At 49.7% G+C, this 18,150-nt stretch overlaps 1 protein-coding gene across 1 annotated transcript in view; it reads right to left on the bottom strand.

Moving 5' to 3' along the window:
- Positions 1–2,009: 2,009 nt before the first annotated feature.
- LOC119459217 (complexin-like) overlaps positions 2,010–18,150 on the bottom strand; it is a 160,804-nt gene continuing 144,663 nt past the window's right edge. The window contains 3 exon segments of the mRNA XM_037721040.2: positions 2,010–7,848; positions 8,649–8,766; positions 8,768–8,785. Of these exon segments, the coding sequence (XP_037576968.2) occupies positions 7,775–7,848; positions 8,649–8,766; positions 8,768–8,785 (210 nt within the window). The 3' untranslated portion in view covers positions 2,010–7,774.

The following is an 18,150-nucleotide window of genomic DNA, read 5'->3' on the forward strand; positions in this document are numbered from 1 at the left end:
AAGCCCCACCACTTCGAGAGTGGCGAGGACAGCTTCAAGTGTAACGTTGTCGTACTCCCTTTGACGTCGAGAAACAAAGAAGCGCAGAGACGCTTACATCTTTTTGGGTGATGAACGTAGGTGACCAGGTCGACCACATTATCAATCGATGAGCGGCCACGTCGGAAGCCCGCCGTGGCATCTGGGGATATGTTGTGGAATTCGAGGTACCACTCCAGGCGTCCGAAGATCATCCTCTCCATTATTTTGCCCACATAGCTTTCCAATGCGATCGGACGATATACGATGAAAGTTCCAATGGCGACTTGCCAGGCTTCAGTAGCGGAACTACGCCACTAGCCTTCCAGCCTGTGGGAAGTGTACCATCTTGCCAGGTTCATTATACATATCTAGTAGAACACTCCTCGCCCGCTCACCCAGATGACACAGGGCTCTCCATGAAATTCCGTCAGGTCCAAGGGATGACGCACGTCTGCACAAAGCTAGTGCTGCCTTGAGTACATGAATGGTAAATAGTAGATCCATGCGGGGGTCACGTCGTGGCGGGAAGCTGATGAAAGGTGGTAAATTGCTGGGAGCTGTGAGTTGCCCGCATTTATTCTGCGAAATATTTCAAAAACGGCCATTCGCAACTACACAAGAGGACTCGTAGCACTCCAAGCACAGCTCTACGGCACTCCCCACTCAAGGCAAAGCCGCGTACAGATCATCTGGGCCCCTGGTCACTCGGGTCTGAAAGCCTGTGAGGCCCGCGCTGACCTCTATCACACCATCTGGGCATGCCCGAAAGCTTCACCCACCATCACCCACCGCACTAACACTACACACCATAACAACGGCCGAGCAGTGGGAGACTGCTGCTCAGCTTGGACCTAGAAGAGCAGCTCTGGGCCGTCCGCATGGCCGAAGACACCGCCAGAAAGCAAGGACTGGCAGCAGTCTGAGGAAAGGGAGGACTGGGGTTTTCTTTCTAGAATCTTTCCAGAAGGGTTATTGGCGACAGAAACGGATCTGTTAGCATAAGTGCTAATCGGCGATAAAAATTACGCAGATCCAACGCAAATGTTGAAATCTTATGTGAATTAAGAACCTTTCGTGAAATGTTTAATTAAATGCTGTGATACTGTTCATCTTCTGCACCGTGTTTTGGAGCATAGCAATTACGTGCATGCCTGCCTGGTCCGACGTCAAGACGCGGAGACCGGCACCACGTGACCCACGCGACTGCGGATTACACTGCCTTCGCGATCGGCCCAGTTTGCATTACATCATCTCCGGAATAGGCCCACTTTTCTAGTGCACTGTCTGGAGGATTAGACCACTTCACTAGGTGAGAAATTGATCGAGCAGATGCACCAAGCCCCAGGAAAGAAGGCATAGAAAGTTTCGCTTTAATAAAATTATGCGCTTGCAGACGTATATTTATCGCAGTGAGCATATTTATTTACCGTTTGTTGTTTCATTGCCTAATTCCTCAGAGAACAGAACCGGCCATCGGCACATATTTCGGGATAGTGCAGATGGCTATATACAAGTCGACTGGTTATACAAGTGCTGTTTTTTCTGTGAGCTATTCGGAAAGGCAGCAGCAACAGCGCGGCCAGCAGAGTCCGGGAGGCTTTGTGAAGAAAGCTTCGTTGTAATAATTTTCTTCAACCACAACAGCAGCGGCAAGTTTACGAGCCCACAAATCAAATGTATTCGCGACTAAGTAACGGCTGAGCTTCGCTCATCATCGCCCTTGCAAGAAAGCGTAACATTTCTCCGGTTATACCAGGCTCTACATTAATTGCGCCTAGCTCAACATCTTTGTTTTCCGATCGAGCGGGTGGGGACAGAGCCAGAAAAATAAAGTACTTACCTAAAGGCTCTTTTTTTTTCTTCTTCTTTCTTGCAACTGCTTTCTGGGTTTGTAATTTCTCAACTAGAGCCAGCGTATTGAGAAGCGCTCACACCGCGACCGGCGGGCGCCGGGCCGCAGTGTGGCGAGAGAATCAGGAGGCACGGTGCACCAGCTTAAACTCTGAACTTTAATCACTGGTTAGTGTACACACGGTTAGTGAGTCCATTATGTGGCCAAGCACCTATACACAAAGCTGACAGAGAAGTGTGTTACACTAGGTGCGGAGCGAGCGAGGTTCCCGGCCACGTGGCTCGCGGCAGACCGCCGTCGTCCGCCCGGGCAGAGAAGTAGACCGCTACAGACTGCATCTCGGTGCCTTGCCTAATGCCTTGGAGAGCTCCAAGCCAGCTAGCTGCGAACCTATGTAGAGAGAGCTCTATAGAGAGAAGAAACACGAGGGGTGCAAATAGTGGAGGTGTGGTTAAGGCGGCGGGGTTGTCTTGCACGAAAGAGAGATAGAAGAGATAGAGAGAGAGACACTAGCACACACACCGCTAACGTTTTACTCGTTGTATCGACCTTTTTTTCTTGTTTGTGTGTTGCCAGGATGAACCTGTGGTTATGAGACGTGAGAAGGCGGAACCTGTGCAGGGGAGGGCCAGGGGAGGTGCAGCGGTCGCGAGCCTTCTAGCTGGGCGTCGTCCCCCGGCGATGCAGCGGTGCCAGTTCCCTTACACAACTTCCGTGGCCCGCCCGGGCAGCGCACGCACACCACCACTAAGACGCGAGAGAGCGCTCCCCACGCGCGCGATTCGTTGTTTGGAGCCGTCCCCGGGACGCCGTCCGAGGCGCGCGACCCCCGAGGCACCCGCAGAGACGCGGCCCCCCCCCTCTCTTCCGCGCAGGATCGCCCGCGGGACAGCTGACAGGCCCATGCCTCGCACATCTTGTTTCTGCCGGTTTGTAGTGGTGGCAACTCCCAACGTCGGGAGCAGTGACCATATAGTATATAGACCAGTGTGTAGAAAAAAAACCCGTTTATCTACACAATGAGTTCGTAGCTGGGCCACCATTAAAGGGTTATGAGATGCGAGGGCAACAGGGGGGTCTTTTTGAGAATCATCTAGCTGACACGCCCTGAATTTGGAAAGAGTGCTTCGCGAATATTATGCAAGCGTTCGCCAGATTAATTTTTTCCGCAGGACGACAACATCGCCTGTTTTCTTCTGACAGTGTTGGGAGCTGTGGCCCTGCTGACTCCTGAGAGCACGAGCCAGCTTGCGCTCTGGAAGCCTTTGTCTAGAACACTTGCCATCAATTTAGTCAGAATAAGCACGTTGAGAATTGAGACGCGTCCAAGAATCAGAAGTCAGATTGTTCCTTTTATTGCCTTCGCGTCAACTTAATTTGATTCACGATTCAGTAAGGCCAGCACAAATTCTCCTTTTTGCAATTTGGCGCATACAAAGCGCGCTAAGAAAGTGCTTCACTTTCCTTTGTTTTTTATTAGTGCGTTTACTCGCTTAAGTAACATTGCACTAGCTTTCGTGACAGATACGACTGGTATTCCATCGCACAAGGACATTAAATGTACTTATTGCCCTCCTGTGTACAGGGAGCTACGGTGGAACCGGCCTATCAGTCTGTGACAAGGTGGGTGGACGTGTCTTAAATCGAGGTCCTGGCCAAGGCACGTTCAACCATCTCAACCATGGCGGGAACGAAGACACGGGTCGCCTTGACTAAGACGGGCCCACATGTTCTAATCAGGCCGTGCGCCCAAGGCGACACAGACCAGCACGTCTTAATCAAGGGCGCCCAGAGCAGTCCGCCTGCTGAAACTGCGCCTCGCCGTTCGTGGGATGTTCTCTTACCGTTGTTCTCTGCACTTGCTGCAGTTCTCCGCTTAAGTGTAGGAGCCGCTAGAGAGAACGCGCACTCAGCACACACGCCGAGGTAGGAGAGCAAAGCAGGCTCGCTTTTTTTTCTTCTTCGCACTACCTTTTATTTCACCACAGTTCGAGGGTGGAAGGGAGCAGAAGAGGGGTGCGAGGCGAGGGCCTGGTCAGTGACTCCGCGACGGCGGCGTCCGGCTGGCCGGGCGCGGCTCTGATCGCATGACCGTGCGTGCGCCGCCCCGGCGCAAGCGGTTAACGTCCCACTGCATGGGTCCCCCTCTCACAGCTTTGCACATCTAGGCTTCAGAGAGAAAAATAATACATCTACAGGCACTTACACACGCAAGGGAAAAGAAAGGATGCCGGCGGCGAAACGGACCGTTTTGGAAAGAAGCAGCGCTTCGTCGAGCAGCGCAGTTTGCTCCCTCGACTCAATCGAAGAATGTTAAGCACTAATTCGCTGTCCGAGTTTGCTGCATTTTCCCGCAGTGCAGTGGAACAAGGCCACTCATAGCAATCATTTTGTAGAGTCGAAGTACCTTCCACTTCGTAAGTTTTGTTGTAGCCTTGGGGGCCCGGTAGAGCGTTAGAGTGACTCAGAGATAAAAGGAGACTACTGATAACATTGCTAACATGATAGGTACACGTTGAACTCCCGCGTTGGGAGCCAATGTGTCTTAACAGCATTAAGCTGATTGGGATGAATTCTCACTACGCTGCTCCTGATGTTGCTGTTTTTGTTCCCTAATGCCTCTTTTATTGTAGCTTGTTCCCTAATGCTATATTTATTTCATAGCTTGCAAGACTCAACAAACAGCACCGAAGGTGACGTCTCATCGCTTAAATGTTGGGTAATTTCATTCATGATAAGTATACCAGCAGAGCATGCATCCTTCTGGGTCCCTGGCCAGCACTGGTTTGGTATCGGGAAGCTGTGCTGCTTAGAAGACAGATCTTAATGTACAGCGCCACATAAGTAAAACTGTTCAAGGGAAGAGGAATGAGCATAACTTGATCTTGAGTTCTTTTTTTAGGTGTTTCAAATGCAAGGCCAACCTACCTGATCTGCTCTGAGCCTCCGACGGTGAACGGCCACTAGCAAGATTAACGCAGATGCTTCCAAGGCCACGCTCCTTTTTTCTCAAACGGTTCGTTTCAACACGCTGGTACGCAAGGCGCACGCAGGCGTCCGGTTATTGCTGTACAGAGCCAGAAAACTATGTCGCCAGCAGGCAGCAACTCTTAGCATACATATATTGTACAAAGACGCGCTGCAGACCATCTACCTAGCAGACCTTGACTCACGCGTGACCTTTGACGCTTCGCGTAAGCCGAAGCGGCGCGAAAGTAGCTTCGCCACAATTGTGTGTTGTGTTAAGCTCGCACACTGCATCTACGTCGCGTCCCTTTTCATTATGGAGCATCCCTTTGAATACATGCACAAAACAACAGGCGGCGTACGCTCGGCGGAGAGAGGAGGGGGACGTCGAGAAGCCCAATGGCTTGCGGGTGCCTCGGAAGTGCGCCACGGGACTGCCGATGTGTTGCCGCCCAACTATATTTACTGCCAGCTATAACTCTACAAGAAACGCGACACAGCGATTCGCGAAAGAAAGAATAAACACAACGCACACCGAAACCAAACACATTTTTTTTTCTTTTGCGGAAACGGCCTGTTCCAGCATAAGTATTCTTCCCCGTTCTTCTTGCTTAGCTAAAGCCCCCGTTTTTCGAAAATCCCGTGCACCATTCGCGGGTTGAATTTCGACAGCCGACGTCTGTAGCTGAACTACACAATAGTCAAATCTGCCACCCCGGCGGTCATTTTCATGTCCACAACATCAAGAACTGAACCGCTTGTGTCGAAGCCAGAAAGTTGTGTCTTCGGTTCCTTTTTTTCCTTTCTCCTCCCCGGCTTTTCCGTGTCACGCAAAAGCGGGGAGAAAAAACAAAAAAAACAATAACATACATACTAGGTCGTGTATTCACACAAAAGTCAGAAACTGCACGTCGACACGTCGCTTGAAGCATGGCCACTGTTTGCTAGACAGTTATTCTCCTCCAAGACGCGAGAGAGTCACATACGTCACAGCAAAACGGGTACACACCGCATTTCGGGGGCGAATACTGCACAACACACAATGGCAGGCAGGCGTACCCCAGAGAGCACAACGATACAGGAGGCTGTCACATATGTACACGAAAAGCAAGAAATAGACACAGGCCGAGAAGGGAAAAGGAGGGGGAGGGGTGCGCGGGCTCAGCTGCGGGCGACTCCATTGGGAGGCTCCCGCAGCTCGTCCGCCGCTCGGCCGGCCGCGCGTTCTTCCCCGATTGAGCAACTGTCTGGCGCGCTGTGGTCGGGGCCGTTTCCGGGTCCGAGAACACCGCTTCCGCCCCGGGCCCACATTCCCTTCCGGCTTCTCGCGGACCGAGGCAAAACTGCATGCGCACCGTGCCAGCTCTCATTGGACATAGGCGAAGCGCGACTACTGACGCATGTAGGTGCGTTGGCCAACACAAATGCCTCACGCGCTTCTATATCGTCACCTTCAGACCAATAAAGACTGGCTCGACGCACAAGAAAACATACGCGTCTCGGGGTTAGCCAGAACTTTCGCTGGACGCACTGGCGTCGTAGCAAAAGCGCCGGCGGAAGGCCGTCAGTGGCATCCCATGTCTGAGCGAGGAGCAGGGACTGCACTTCCAGACCGGCGTCCATACAAGAGATCTTTGGCGGTGACAGTTCACTTGGCGCAAAGAGCCCGAGCTCGTCGTTCGAAAGTGGTCAGTGCTCACAGTGCACAGCGCCAGTGCGACCACTGCACTGCTTAAGGGGAAAAAAAAGAAAAAGAAAAACATAAATAGCTCTTGTGTTTTGCATGGACACGCCGGAAACTTAGATGAGACATGCGCGCAGTTCACAGTTTGCCTTCGGCTCAGAAAAGCCAGGAATGGAGCGTAGTCGCGTACCCGACCGCGTGCGGACGTCCCGCACGCCGCGGACCGCACGGCTTAGACGAGTTCGATCGACCTCGCAGGCGCCGAGTAAAATCGTGACGCATGTCACCTATGGTTTGCGACCTTGAGAGGATGTAGCGAGCTCCCGTGAGCGCCCTTCATTCTCTCCGAAAACAAGAAAAAATAAAGTATAAATATCCCACGAAAGCTAGCTTGCTGCGCTGATGCTTCGACCTGTGGAGTGGTCGGGGTGCTTGACACCGCCACTCCCCCTGCTAGGGTCCATATAAATTTCTTATAAAACACAAGAAGATATATACTGAGAGTAGGTATAAAACGACGCCTCGCTACGTGTTTTTTATTCATCACGGTCTACTCGTCGTAAAAACCACACGCGTTCTTTTTTTCTCCTCAATGCTACTATATAGTCCCAATTTTCGGAATTCGACATCGAGGTTTACGCAGTGGACAAGAGAGGGACACGAATTCACAAGGCCCAGCTACAATACGCTGGGTGTAACTTGGCTCCTCAAGGCCCTCTAACGTTCGACGCCGAACAACAGCAACATTTCGGCGACTGCAGAGGCCCCGCGGAGGGCGCTAAAGGGAGAGCGCCGTGACGCGAACACGTGGTCAGCCGTGCGGCCCGCGGGCCCAGCCGCCGGGCGGTGTAGGGGAAGGCGGCCCGGTTCCGATGGGGGGGCGCGCTGGGAGGCAGCGCCTCTGTGGGCCAATGGCCGATTCAGCCTCGCTGCCGAGGGGAAGACGACTGGGGGAACCGGCTGTAGCCGCGTCTTTGCCGGCGCTCGTCCGTTGTACTTTAGTTTTGTATCCTTGGTGGCGTGTCTCCGAGCGCGCCCCCGGCAGGCCACCGCTGCTGGAAGAGCGCGTGTTTTGCTGGGCGCGAGCCTCTGGGCGAAAAATAGAGTATCCGTTCTAGCGGGCGGCCCGGGGAAGGCGGCCCTGTGCCCTCCCCCGTCCCGTGCGGCCTTGCTCTGCGTCGTCGTCGTCGGTGTTCTGCGGAGGCGGCGCAGCTCTGCGCCCTGCTGCTTGCATAGCTGGAGGCCCGCACTCACTGCAGTACGCACTTGCCTTCGATGCTCGATTTCAGCTCGTTCACCTGCGTCTCGATGGTGTTCCGCAGTCCTGCGACAGACACAGACACCAGGTCAAGCTTTCCGACTTCGCTCGCTGGTGGCGAATGAAGCGGAACTCAACGCGAGAAAGTATCGTTTCCGCTGTGCTCAGTCACAGTGGTGGAGCCTCAAGTGCGATTGAAAGAAAGTGTACCCCAGGATAAATATACAAGGGTTGTTCCGTGTGGGGGGCTATGATATTTAAAATTGGGTGCTCGGTGGCGCGTCAGCTATGATGTGCCAATTAAGTTGCGAAGAAAGTTTTCCTGTTTCCGTTTGCATTGCTCTCAGCCAGGTCGATGTCATTCATGATCTCGATCTCATTTATCATCCTGTATACCTGATCGGAATAAACCGATGTACTTAAACGAGAAAGACCTGCCAGCAAAAACATGTACCGGCTCTGGTTCTAAAATCTCCTGGTTTAAGCTATGTAAGATTAAGGCCAGATAACCATGACTACTCCACTGATAGAGCCAACACTAAGGAGAGTGGTCGATGCGGGACTCGCGACCGTATTTACAGACATGCCTCGACTCCTTGATTCCGCCAGTTAAGCAGGGTGCCTCGATGCGCGCGCATCGAGGCATTCAGGTGCCCTACCGCCAAGTAGAGGGCAGCACCACCTCCAGATTGAATTCGTCACCGCCTTCCAACAGCGCTTTTCGGCGGTTGCTGAGCTATGGAGAAAACTTCAATTGACGAAGTGATGATTGCACGGTTGCACTGCTCATCGCTGCCTTAAGGGTCGTCCTCTCGGCTGAGCCCGTGCTCGGAGGCATGTCGAGGCCACATTTCATCGTTACTCACTTGTGAGATCATCCTGTTCCGCGGCCTCGTTTTCCGCGGCGATCTCCTCGGGTGTCTTTTTTCGCCGATTGAGACTGCCAGCGGCAAAATCATCCACCTCGGCAGGCTTCTCTTCCTTCCTTCTTCTTGATGCCGTACTGCACAAAGAGCCAGGGAGGGGAAGAACCATGAAGGATCGTTAAGAAGCGCTTAACAATAGCGTGACACTATAGCCAGCAGCTGCATATACAGTCTGGTATCTGCTTCAGTTTTGTCGGGACAAGTGATACGACAGTAGAAACGACATTTTGATTCTTCAAAACGTGAGAAATAGTTATCACGCGGTAACAATTATCGGCCACTATCCATGTACTCGATGGTTTACTTGTGGTGTAACTTTGAAGATCCGCATTCGCTACCATCGTCCAGCGACGCTTTCGATGACATTGTTGATAGAAAGAATGCACTGGTTGAGGGCAGCTTAGTACGCTTGCGTGACAAGACAAGCACCACTCTACGCTAAAGTGACAGTGAACAATGACATCTCAAGTTGAACTGATAGTGAATAACGACATCTCAAAGCTCAGCGCTCACTTAACGCGCTCAACGAAGCCCCACCGTCCGTAGGCATCGTACATATACGTAATGTTTAGTTGATGTTACTACTACGTACCACAGCCTTCAAGCTTGGAACTAAAGCTAAGTTGTAAGCATGACAACAATCATCAGTTTTATGCAACGGTCCTTCATTTTGTCCATTATCAGTGCCGATGTCCGGGGCTTAATTAGAAAGGGGAACGCGGCCACTTGCTGCCAAGTCCGCTCGACACGGTAAAAAGTACACCTGCCGTAGTGGCTCAGTGGGGCTATGGTGTTTGAGTGCGAGGTCACGGGTTTGCCTTCCGGACGCGACGCCTACATAAAGTGAGGACAAAATCTATAGAGGCCTGCGTACAAAAACCAACCAACCAACCAACCAATCAATAAATAAATAAAACATCCAATAAATAAATAAATAAAACATCCCGAGAACACCTAAGCACTTATGAGTTATGAATTGCGAAAGTATTAATGTCCAATTGAACGCCACTGAGCGTTCCTTCGAGTTATGAACTCCTCGGCGCAAGCGAGGAAGTTAAGACGCTTGACCAACGCCTCCTAGATAGCACAAGCCCGGTGCACTTCGATCCGTGACGTCATGCTACCTTGTCCGACTGCCATAGAATCTAATGGGGACGCTCCTGAGTAAGCCGCGGTGATTTTGACGTCACCGCTTTCACCACGTCGGGCTTGGCGATGACAAGTTCGGTCCAAGTAGCATGACGCCATAAAGCAGAGTGCACAGGGCCGCGATTTTGTAGCGATGCCTTCCGCTCGATTATATGCCACTCTTACCATCCACCGTTCACGGTCGGCTGATCGCTTTGATAACGCGGGCGGGACGTCGCTCTGACCCCTGACAAAGCGCGAAAGTGCGAAAAGGAATATCATCGGAGAAGGAATCGCTACAAATCGCGGCCCAGGCCTGCTATCTAGGAGGCGTTGGCTTGACGCGTTTGAGTTGGCTTTACCGAGGCCACGGTGTAAGATATATATCTTACACCGTGACCGAGGCGCAGTTAGAACACAGGCAAGAGCTTGCGCGGACAAGGAAAGCGCAGATAACACAGGTTTCCGACAGCGAGAGCGAAGGTGACGTGACGTCGCGACGACGCCCTTTCCCCTCAGGCAACACCTGGCGCGCTATTGAGACAGCAGGGCCGCGATTTTGTAGCGATGCCTTATGACTTATTCTACTCTAGTCTTATCATCCACCGCTCACGGCCGGCTGATCCCGTTGATAACGCGAGCGAACCGTCGCTCCGACCACTGACGGTATTTGTAGCGCTGCCTTTCCGGTAATAATGCCTTTTCGCGCTTATCGCGCTTTGTCAGTGGTTGGAGCGACGGTTCGCTCGCGTTATCAACGGGATCAGCCGGCCGTCAGCGATGGATGATAAGACTAGAGTAGAATAAGTCATAAGGCATCGCTACAAAATCGCGGCCCAGGTTTTCCCTTTCGACCGCTCTGCTCCGTCGAGGCGCGCTCGTGACGTGGCGTCGCAGCCAATAGGAATTTAGTGTCGTTCTTCGCTTGTCCAGACGGCAGTCGCCGGCTTTTTCGCTCAATGGGCCATTTGATGTTTTCGCATCAATAAATAAATGAACCAATCAAAGTGGCACGCTTTGCAGCGCTTGACGTCAGCAGCGTGATTGATTTGACAAACGATGGGCGCCGCTCTGACGGGCATCATATATATCTGAGGTGCCGGGCCGCGGGAGTGGCGCCCAAACTGCACCCATCAGTCAGCATGCGGCATGTAACATTGAAAAGAAAGGTGTCACAGAATCAGTGCGCCCTCTACAAAAAGCGCAATTTGCGTCATCCCGGGCGGCGTGCTTTTTTTTCTTTTCTTTTCTCTTCTTTTTTTTTTATAAGGTTAATCCTTGAATTGAATAGAAATGTCCGCTCCCTACGGAGTCGCATGAGTTGGTCATACTTTTACGAGCCACCTCCTTGGACAAACGAAGAAGACGATGATCACCGGGACGTTCAACGGGACCGATGACATCGACGTTGGGGAGTGGCTGAACACGTGCAACGCCCCTTTTAAATGTAGCACATTTCATCCAAATTCGGTGCAGCGGTTTCCTGAGAGAGAAGCCTTCCTGCGTGTTCGGAAATGTTGTATTTCAGTAAGGCTTAGAGCTCGCCCTCCCTTATGACTGGTGCTTCGGAGCATTTCTGAAGCGCTGCAAAGTTCGTGTAACCTTCGGCGTGAGAAAAAAAATATATATACACATATACATATAAAGATTATGGATAAGATAGGGCGGAGCGGTCGGCCGGAGAAGCTTGTCCCTGGCATGCTACTCCACAACTGGGATAATGAGTTAAGGACAGAAGGAAAGGGAAGAGAGGAAAATGAGTTGTTGCTGTTGCTTCTGCTGCTATTGTCGTCTACGTCGGCGCAAATTAATTCTTTGCGCCGATGGTCACATTTTTAGTCAGTGCTCCGAAGCCCTTCCCCCTCGTTATATATTTGCGTATTGCAATTTTATGATGTGAACAATGCAGTTATGGCTCTTAAAACAGTAAATAAATCACTTAGAATACTTTGAAGCATAGTGAAAGTAACTCAATTTTTTTTTCTCCTTCCTCCGATGGGCATGCTTCCGTTCGGCGAGTTTACGACGGAGATTCCCCCTTTTGTCTCTGGCAGAACAAAGCCCGCCATCAATTGCGGCATGTGCATGGTTCCAAGCGCAACGACTATTGATATACCTGTCCGTCGAAGGCCCTGGTTATGCGTTTCAATCAGGCAGGCCGGTACGGCGGACACGGCCCGTCGCCGCTCCCTCGCCCCTCCGCTGATGTTGCGAGGTCTTTACACGTAGAACTTGGAGGCCATTTTAGATGAAAGGCAACAAGATGGAGAATTACATCTTCATCCGCTGCTTGCGGTTAGGAGCACGAGTGCAACGACAGACGCTCTTTTGTGGCATCTCTAGCTACGTAACCGCTGCTCTGAATCCCCACACCAGTGTGTTTAGGGATATTGTAAAAAAAAAAAAAAAAAAAAAAAAAAAAATCGGAACAAAAAGGAAACTCGCCACCCGGATCCTTGCTGCTAGGTGTTGGAAAATTTGAGAGAAACTTTCTTTCAATAAAAGGTGTCTGTGCTTTTCGTAAACTTGTTAGTAGAGCTTAAATTATACGCGACCGTTTTGTTCCCACGATTCCTCGGGGAAGCAGTGAAATACCAAAGAAATAATAAAAATAGATCATGGAAGTTTCCTCTTAATTTATTTTAGAGCTCAACGCCTTTCTTCTTTTTGAGTCCGTATGAAATAGTAAAAGCACGAACAAATAAAGGCAAAAGAAACTCCGCCGTCGATTGAAAACCTCCCAAAGAATATTCTCGATAACGATGTCGCGAGCAAAACAACAGTCACCCAAAGCACGTTTCCAAGTTTAAGAAGCTTGGGAGGAGAACATGCACTGGCACACTATGGGCTCTCACGAGCCACGTTTCCCTCGGTGCTCTAGAAAATGGCTGGCGACGGCGTTTCAGCGAGCACAGTTTCCGAGAGTGTCTAGCCATGTATAAACGGGTGGCCTAGACGCACGCGTGGACGCGGACAAAGGAAGAAAGCAGAAGAAATGGAACATGGCTGCCGATTATGTGCATTCTGCGCCGAATGGACTCACACAAAAAGGCGCGACTCATCTCGAAACAAAAACAAAAATCGGAGAAAGAACACCATATCGTCTTGCTGCGTTTCCCAGCCCCTCTTCTCCATTCCTGTGTGTTACCAGGAAAACCAAAGCAATACGGATGATACGGGACGATGCAAAAAGCTATCACTGTCTCGCGAGATTCACGCTATAAAACAGTATAGGCGGCGTTTAAAGCTCAACGTGAGCCAGATGCACGCCGTTGTATAAAGCGCGGTGCTGCATTTCCTTTTTTTTTTTTTTAAATGAATGAGCGCCAGCAGATAATTTTTTTCTTCTTTTGCGCTTGCATGCATAGCCTGCTGTGGAAATGACAAATATTCCAATCGCGAAGTGTCGTGCTTTTGCACAAAGAGACGTTTGTTTTTCTGCGCTTGCCAAAAGCCATAGGCACTACGGATAAAAAAGAAATACTCATACGTCTTCTTCGTTCGCTCGTACACAAAGTCACTGCATAACGTAGAGCCGCATGCCCCATCGGCTTTGTGCTCGGCTACGGGAAGATCCTCGTTTGTCTCAATATGCAGTGTCAACCGTGGAAGTGTCTCCGCGTAAACTCCTTGCGAATCTGCATGTCTTCACCGACTAGATCACTCGCAACGGAAGAGGCGTGATCACGATGACAGCGACGCTTTCTAGGACTGTACTGCCAAGTGCCACGCCTGATTGTGAAAAATTGCTGTTTCCCAAATAACGCGGTGATTTACAGCAAACAGAAATTTAGCTTGAAGAGCAAAAAAAAAAAAAAAAAAAAGTCGCAGTTTGCATATCGAGGTAAAGGAAAGCAGGAGCGATATTCAGAAAAAGCTGTTACGCTAGAATTGTTCGTAAGCGAAAATATCAGCCTATCCTGACGCTGGACATATTATGTTAACGAAGGTGATTAGCCAATGGCAAAGAGGGCTTACGAACTGAATTCGGGGTTAGGGACCGAATGCGCAAAGATTTCGTTCGTGAGCGCTTTTTGCTATTAGACGGCTTCATTCGCTAATGATATACGTCTATAGCATCTCGATTGGCTGGAAATTTCTGGAAATTTCTCTTACGAACAATTCAAGCGTAACAGCGTTTTGTGAATATGGGCCCAGTTCCATAAACAGGCAACGATACTACATATAAAGCGACAGCGGTGCCACTTGCTATAAATACTTGGCAGTTTTATTACTTTACGTTGTAGTAACGGTATAGACGGCCCAAAACCTAAAGCAGTTAAGCAGCTCGGGGTAAGCGGCGATGTCGTCTGCCGGTGCGCCGCGTATAAGCATTTCATGGTAACATGCGCCCTGACACTGTAAGCACTGAACAGCACCAAACATGACGTCAGGATCTCTAGTTTACGCTCCGAGGCTTAAACATTTTCTTTTGCGTGCGTCGATTACCGGGGGACGTTCAATCGCTCATTACGTCGCACAGTGAGCGCTCCACACGGAGCTACCGTTTCAAAAGCTCCCTTCCGCGTAAGCTGATCGAAGCGCGCAGCAGTTTGCGTAGGATTTTTCGGATTGTAGAGAGCGTTCGGACTCCGCTTAGAAGCGCTCACGGCGGGCTGAGAATACAGAGATATGCACGACCTCTTCGAGTTCCGGCAGCGCTTTGAATGCCGCGCTTATGTCAGCTCTCAGAGGGGAATTCACTGTCGTGTCCATGCAAGCACAATGGCGAAGATCCAAACATCTCAGTCGCAGCTATACATACAGAAGGAACAGAAAAGTAAGGGAAGGGCAATCGGTGCGCTGTTGATTCGGACGACGGAAATCCTCTCTCCGAGCCGAAAGAGGCAGCGCGTGCGTGCGGGTGCGTGGGTACCCGTGCGTGCTCCTAATTAAATTCCCGGTGGGTCTCACGCACGCCTCGGTGAACACACGTCGCATTCGAGAGAAACACGCGAAAGTTCCTTATTCCTTTCACCGCGGCTGCGCTGCTGCTGTCGGCTCCCGTTTCCTGCGCTGACAAGGGTCAGGCCGACATGGGAACCGCACTGCAGTAACCGCGGTGCGGTCAGAAGGAAGCTGACCAAGTGGAGTGCTGTGCTCCCGTGATTTCGTGATCAACATCCCCGTTTTCTCGCTATTGCTTACCAGCGGGCCCGGCTTCTTTTTTCGTTTCTCACCTTCTTTCTGGCAAGGCACCGGTTTTGGCGTTTTTATTATCTTTTAACATTTGGACGCGCCTGATTAAAAGTCGGCGCACGCTGTGGACTCAGAAATCAAAACTCTTGGTACCCGAATACGGGGAAAGATAAACAAGGCTGACGAGGCTGCGAGGCGTGTGCGTACATACGTGGCATCCGACTTCTCCTGCGTCTGAATTCAGAAAGCTTTTGCTTCGTGAGTGATGTTTGCCATTGGCCGGGCGCCTTAGTTTATAATATGTTAAACATGATGATTGGCTGGCATTTGCTCTTACGAACAGTTCTAGCGTAAGAGCGTTTTTTATGAATGCGGGCCCAGATTACCCCCCCCCCCCCTTTTTTTTTTTTTTGCTTACTTGTAATTCGTTGTGGATTGGTCAGAACTACAAGAAATTTTTCTGCCGAACACCGCAGCGTCGCGGGGAGTTTAAGACGAGTCCAGCTTAAAAAAACACGCTTCGGTCTTCATCCTTTTATATGCGTGCTTAAACACACACAGATATACACACAAGAAGAAATGATAGAATAAAAACAAAAGCAATGTCACGCGGACAGGCAGAGAGGGCAGTAAATCTACTTTTTCGTTGCTTTCAAGCTTTCGTAATCATCTCATCATTTTGTGTGCAACTAATGACGGCAGAAACAAGATAGTTTTAGCCAGAAGCTACTCTCTGACGACAAGGAGGTCTACCTCTCAGGCATGTTGTTAAATGAAACTCTACTGCTGTAGTTGTTTTTTTCTTTTCTCTCCCTAATTCTTACTACTTCTTTCGGATTTTAACAAGCGCAAGTCATTCTTAAATTATTCCGCGAAATGAGCTGCAGAAGCTTAAGCTCACCTGGAGGGTCAAAACGCTAGGTTAGAAAAGCACTTGACATTTGAACAAGCATGATTGATAAGACTAGCGGAGCCAGTCATTTTTGAAAGCGCGTCACGAAGTGCTTGTGATGAATATGAGCTATTGTACTTCGAACGCGCCTGCAGTGTGACATTCGCCAATCCTCGTCTTACTCATGTCTCTTTACTGCGCTTTTATTCACACGTACATTAACTATTCCACATCGCCACCCCACACGTTCATTTCCATTGCAACACGCCCAATACCAGGCAGTTCGCGTTATCACACGTAGCAGCTACACATCACACGCATTTCCACTGCTCAATTTCCACAGTATTTTATCAGCCCAAAAACTATATAAATATTCACTTAGAATACTTGTACATAAATCTGCCAGCGCAAAGCCAGTTTCCTCACTTCACGTCTACCCAATTCGTTTCTAAAACAGCCACTTTTTACCGAAGCCTAGACCTATTTGTGGCAAATTTTCGAGCAATTTTTCAGTCACGCTACTATGGAATTCATTACCATCTCATCTTAAGGTACCATCTGACATTTACGGATTTAAAACAAACCTCCGTAAATCGGTGTACTCGATGCAATCATTCCACCAGTTGCCGTGTTTGACAACCATTGTTTTGGGTTATTAAAACTATTTTTGGGGGGTGTTAGCTAGTGACACCAGTAATACGCAATGTTTTGTAGTTACGTATAGCTGCAGCGTATTTAGGTTTTGTAATCAATAATAACGGGGGGCTGCCTTCTACGCTCTATTGACTCTGGGACGTCCCTCTGTATGCATGTATAATCCAGGTTTGTAACCATATTATGTGCAATAAAATGAAACTGAAAACTGACGAGTTTATATGCGGCCTGGCGCGCGGAAATTGTACGTCTTTTGTTTATAGCCCCGCCGAGGTTGATTGGCGGTCAGATGAGACGGAAGTGCACAAGCTTATAGCTTGGGCTTCAATGTTCTCCGCCTTTGTCAACTTCATAAGGGCGCCTTATGGATTGAAAAGTGGCGAGAACGCGGCCGTGACTCGTATTCGCGAATTCAACTGGCGCGTTCAAGTCAGCTGTACAGCACGTTTAGGTTATCCCGGCACTACGCGGGGATAGAAAACTCGCTTTCTCTCGTGCATTCCACGCTGGCTCGAATACTGGGCCTCAAGTTAATTGTGCCTATATCAATGAGAACGCACGTTTACTTCTTTCTTTTTTTTTTGGTGGGTGCCAGGATAAATTTGAGCACAGAATATTTCTATATGTTGGCCGCCCTATATGACAGGTAAACTAATTGCTCCCTGCGGCGTATTTCGATTTTAGAAGCTTCAGGCAATGCACGAAGCCGACTGCAGTACCAAGCAGGGCGATGCAGGTAGGAGAGTGATCCGATATAATAAAATTTTACCGTAGAGAATCTTTCCTGCATCACTGCCAATTAAAACCACAAAAAAGGCGCAGGAAGTTTAGTATACGAATAGCTGACCTATCGGGTTTGTAGAACAAGTTGGTTTCGCAGGCGAAACCTGATACAAAGGCGAGTGATTTTATGGGAAACTTAAAAAAAAAATACAGTATTTCGGATCTACAGACGACAGCACCTAAGCGTCTCCGTTAATTAAGCTGCACTTGCTCATTCAGAAAGCTGCGAAGCAGGCGTTAAATTTTTTTTTACATATGCGATTTGACACGCATTCAGTTTTTTTGGTAGGCTTAGGTGAGAGGATGTGAAATCGCAGCGCACTGCGGCAGAAGAAACAAGAGAAACCAACGTTAGGCGATGGGGATGGAGTTGCCAAGAAGAGCACAAAAACGTATTTTCAATTTGGCCATCTAGGTGCTCCTCCTGTAATTAATGTAGTCGAAGAAAGCACGTGTTCTGTCACCGTTCGGCGCAGTCGAAGCGACGAGAGCAGAGAATGGCTTCCGAAGCGATAGTCACTCCTTCCGGTGTGCCAATTAGGAAAAAAAAGAAAGGAAAAAGAGAAGAAGAAAAAGAGGAATCATGAGTCTACTATATGCGTTCGTCGCCAGCAGTGCTGTGTCCGTCATTTCACTTGTTCGTGTTGAATTGGAACACTGCGTTTACCTTCCTCTGTGTCGTGACTTCCTTTGTTCCTGCACAGCGGTCGAATGCTCGTTATTCCTGCGCTCACGTCATACCAATTATGTCCGTATTGCTTCGTATATATGAACTCTTGCTAATTTATTACTTTACTTTTTCGAAATTATCGTATGTTACAAGAAGTATAGTAGGGGCAACTTAAA

This window comes from Dermacentor silvarum, chromosome 1, assembly GCF_013339745.2.
Source record: "Dermacentor silvarum isolate Dsil-2018 chromosome 1, BIME_Dsil_1.4, whole genome shotgun sequence".
NCBI classification, from domain to species: Eukaryota; Metazoa; Arthropoda; class Arachnida; order Ixodida; family Ixodidae; genus Dermacentor; species Dermacentor silvarum.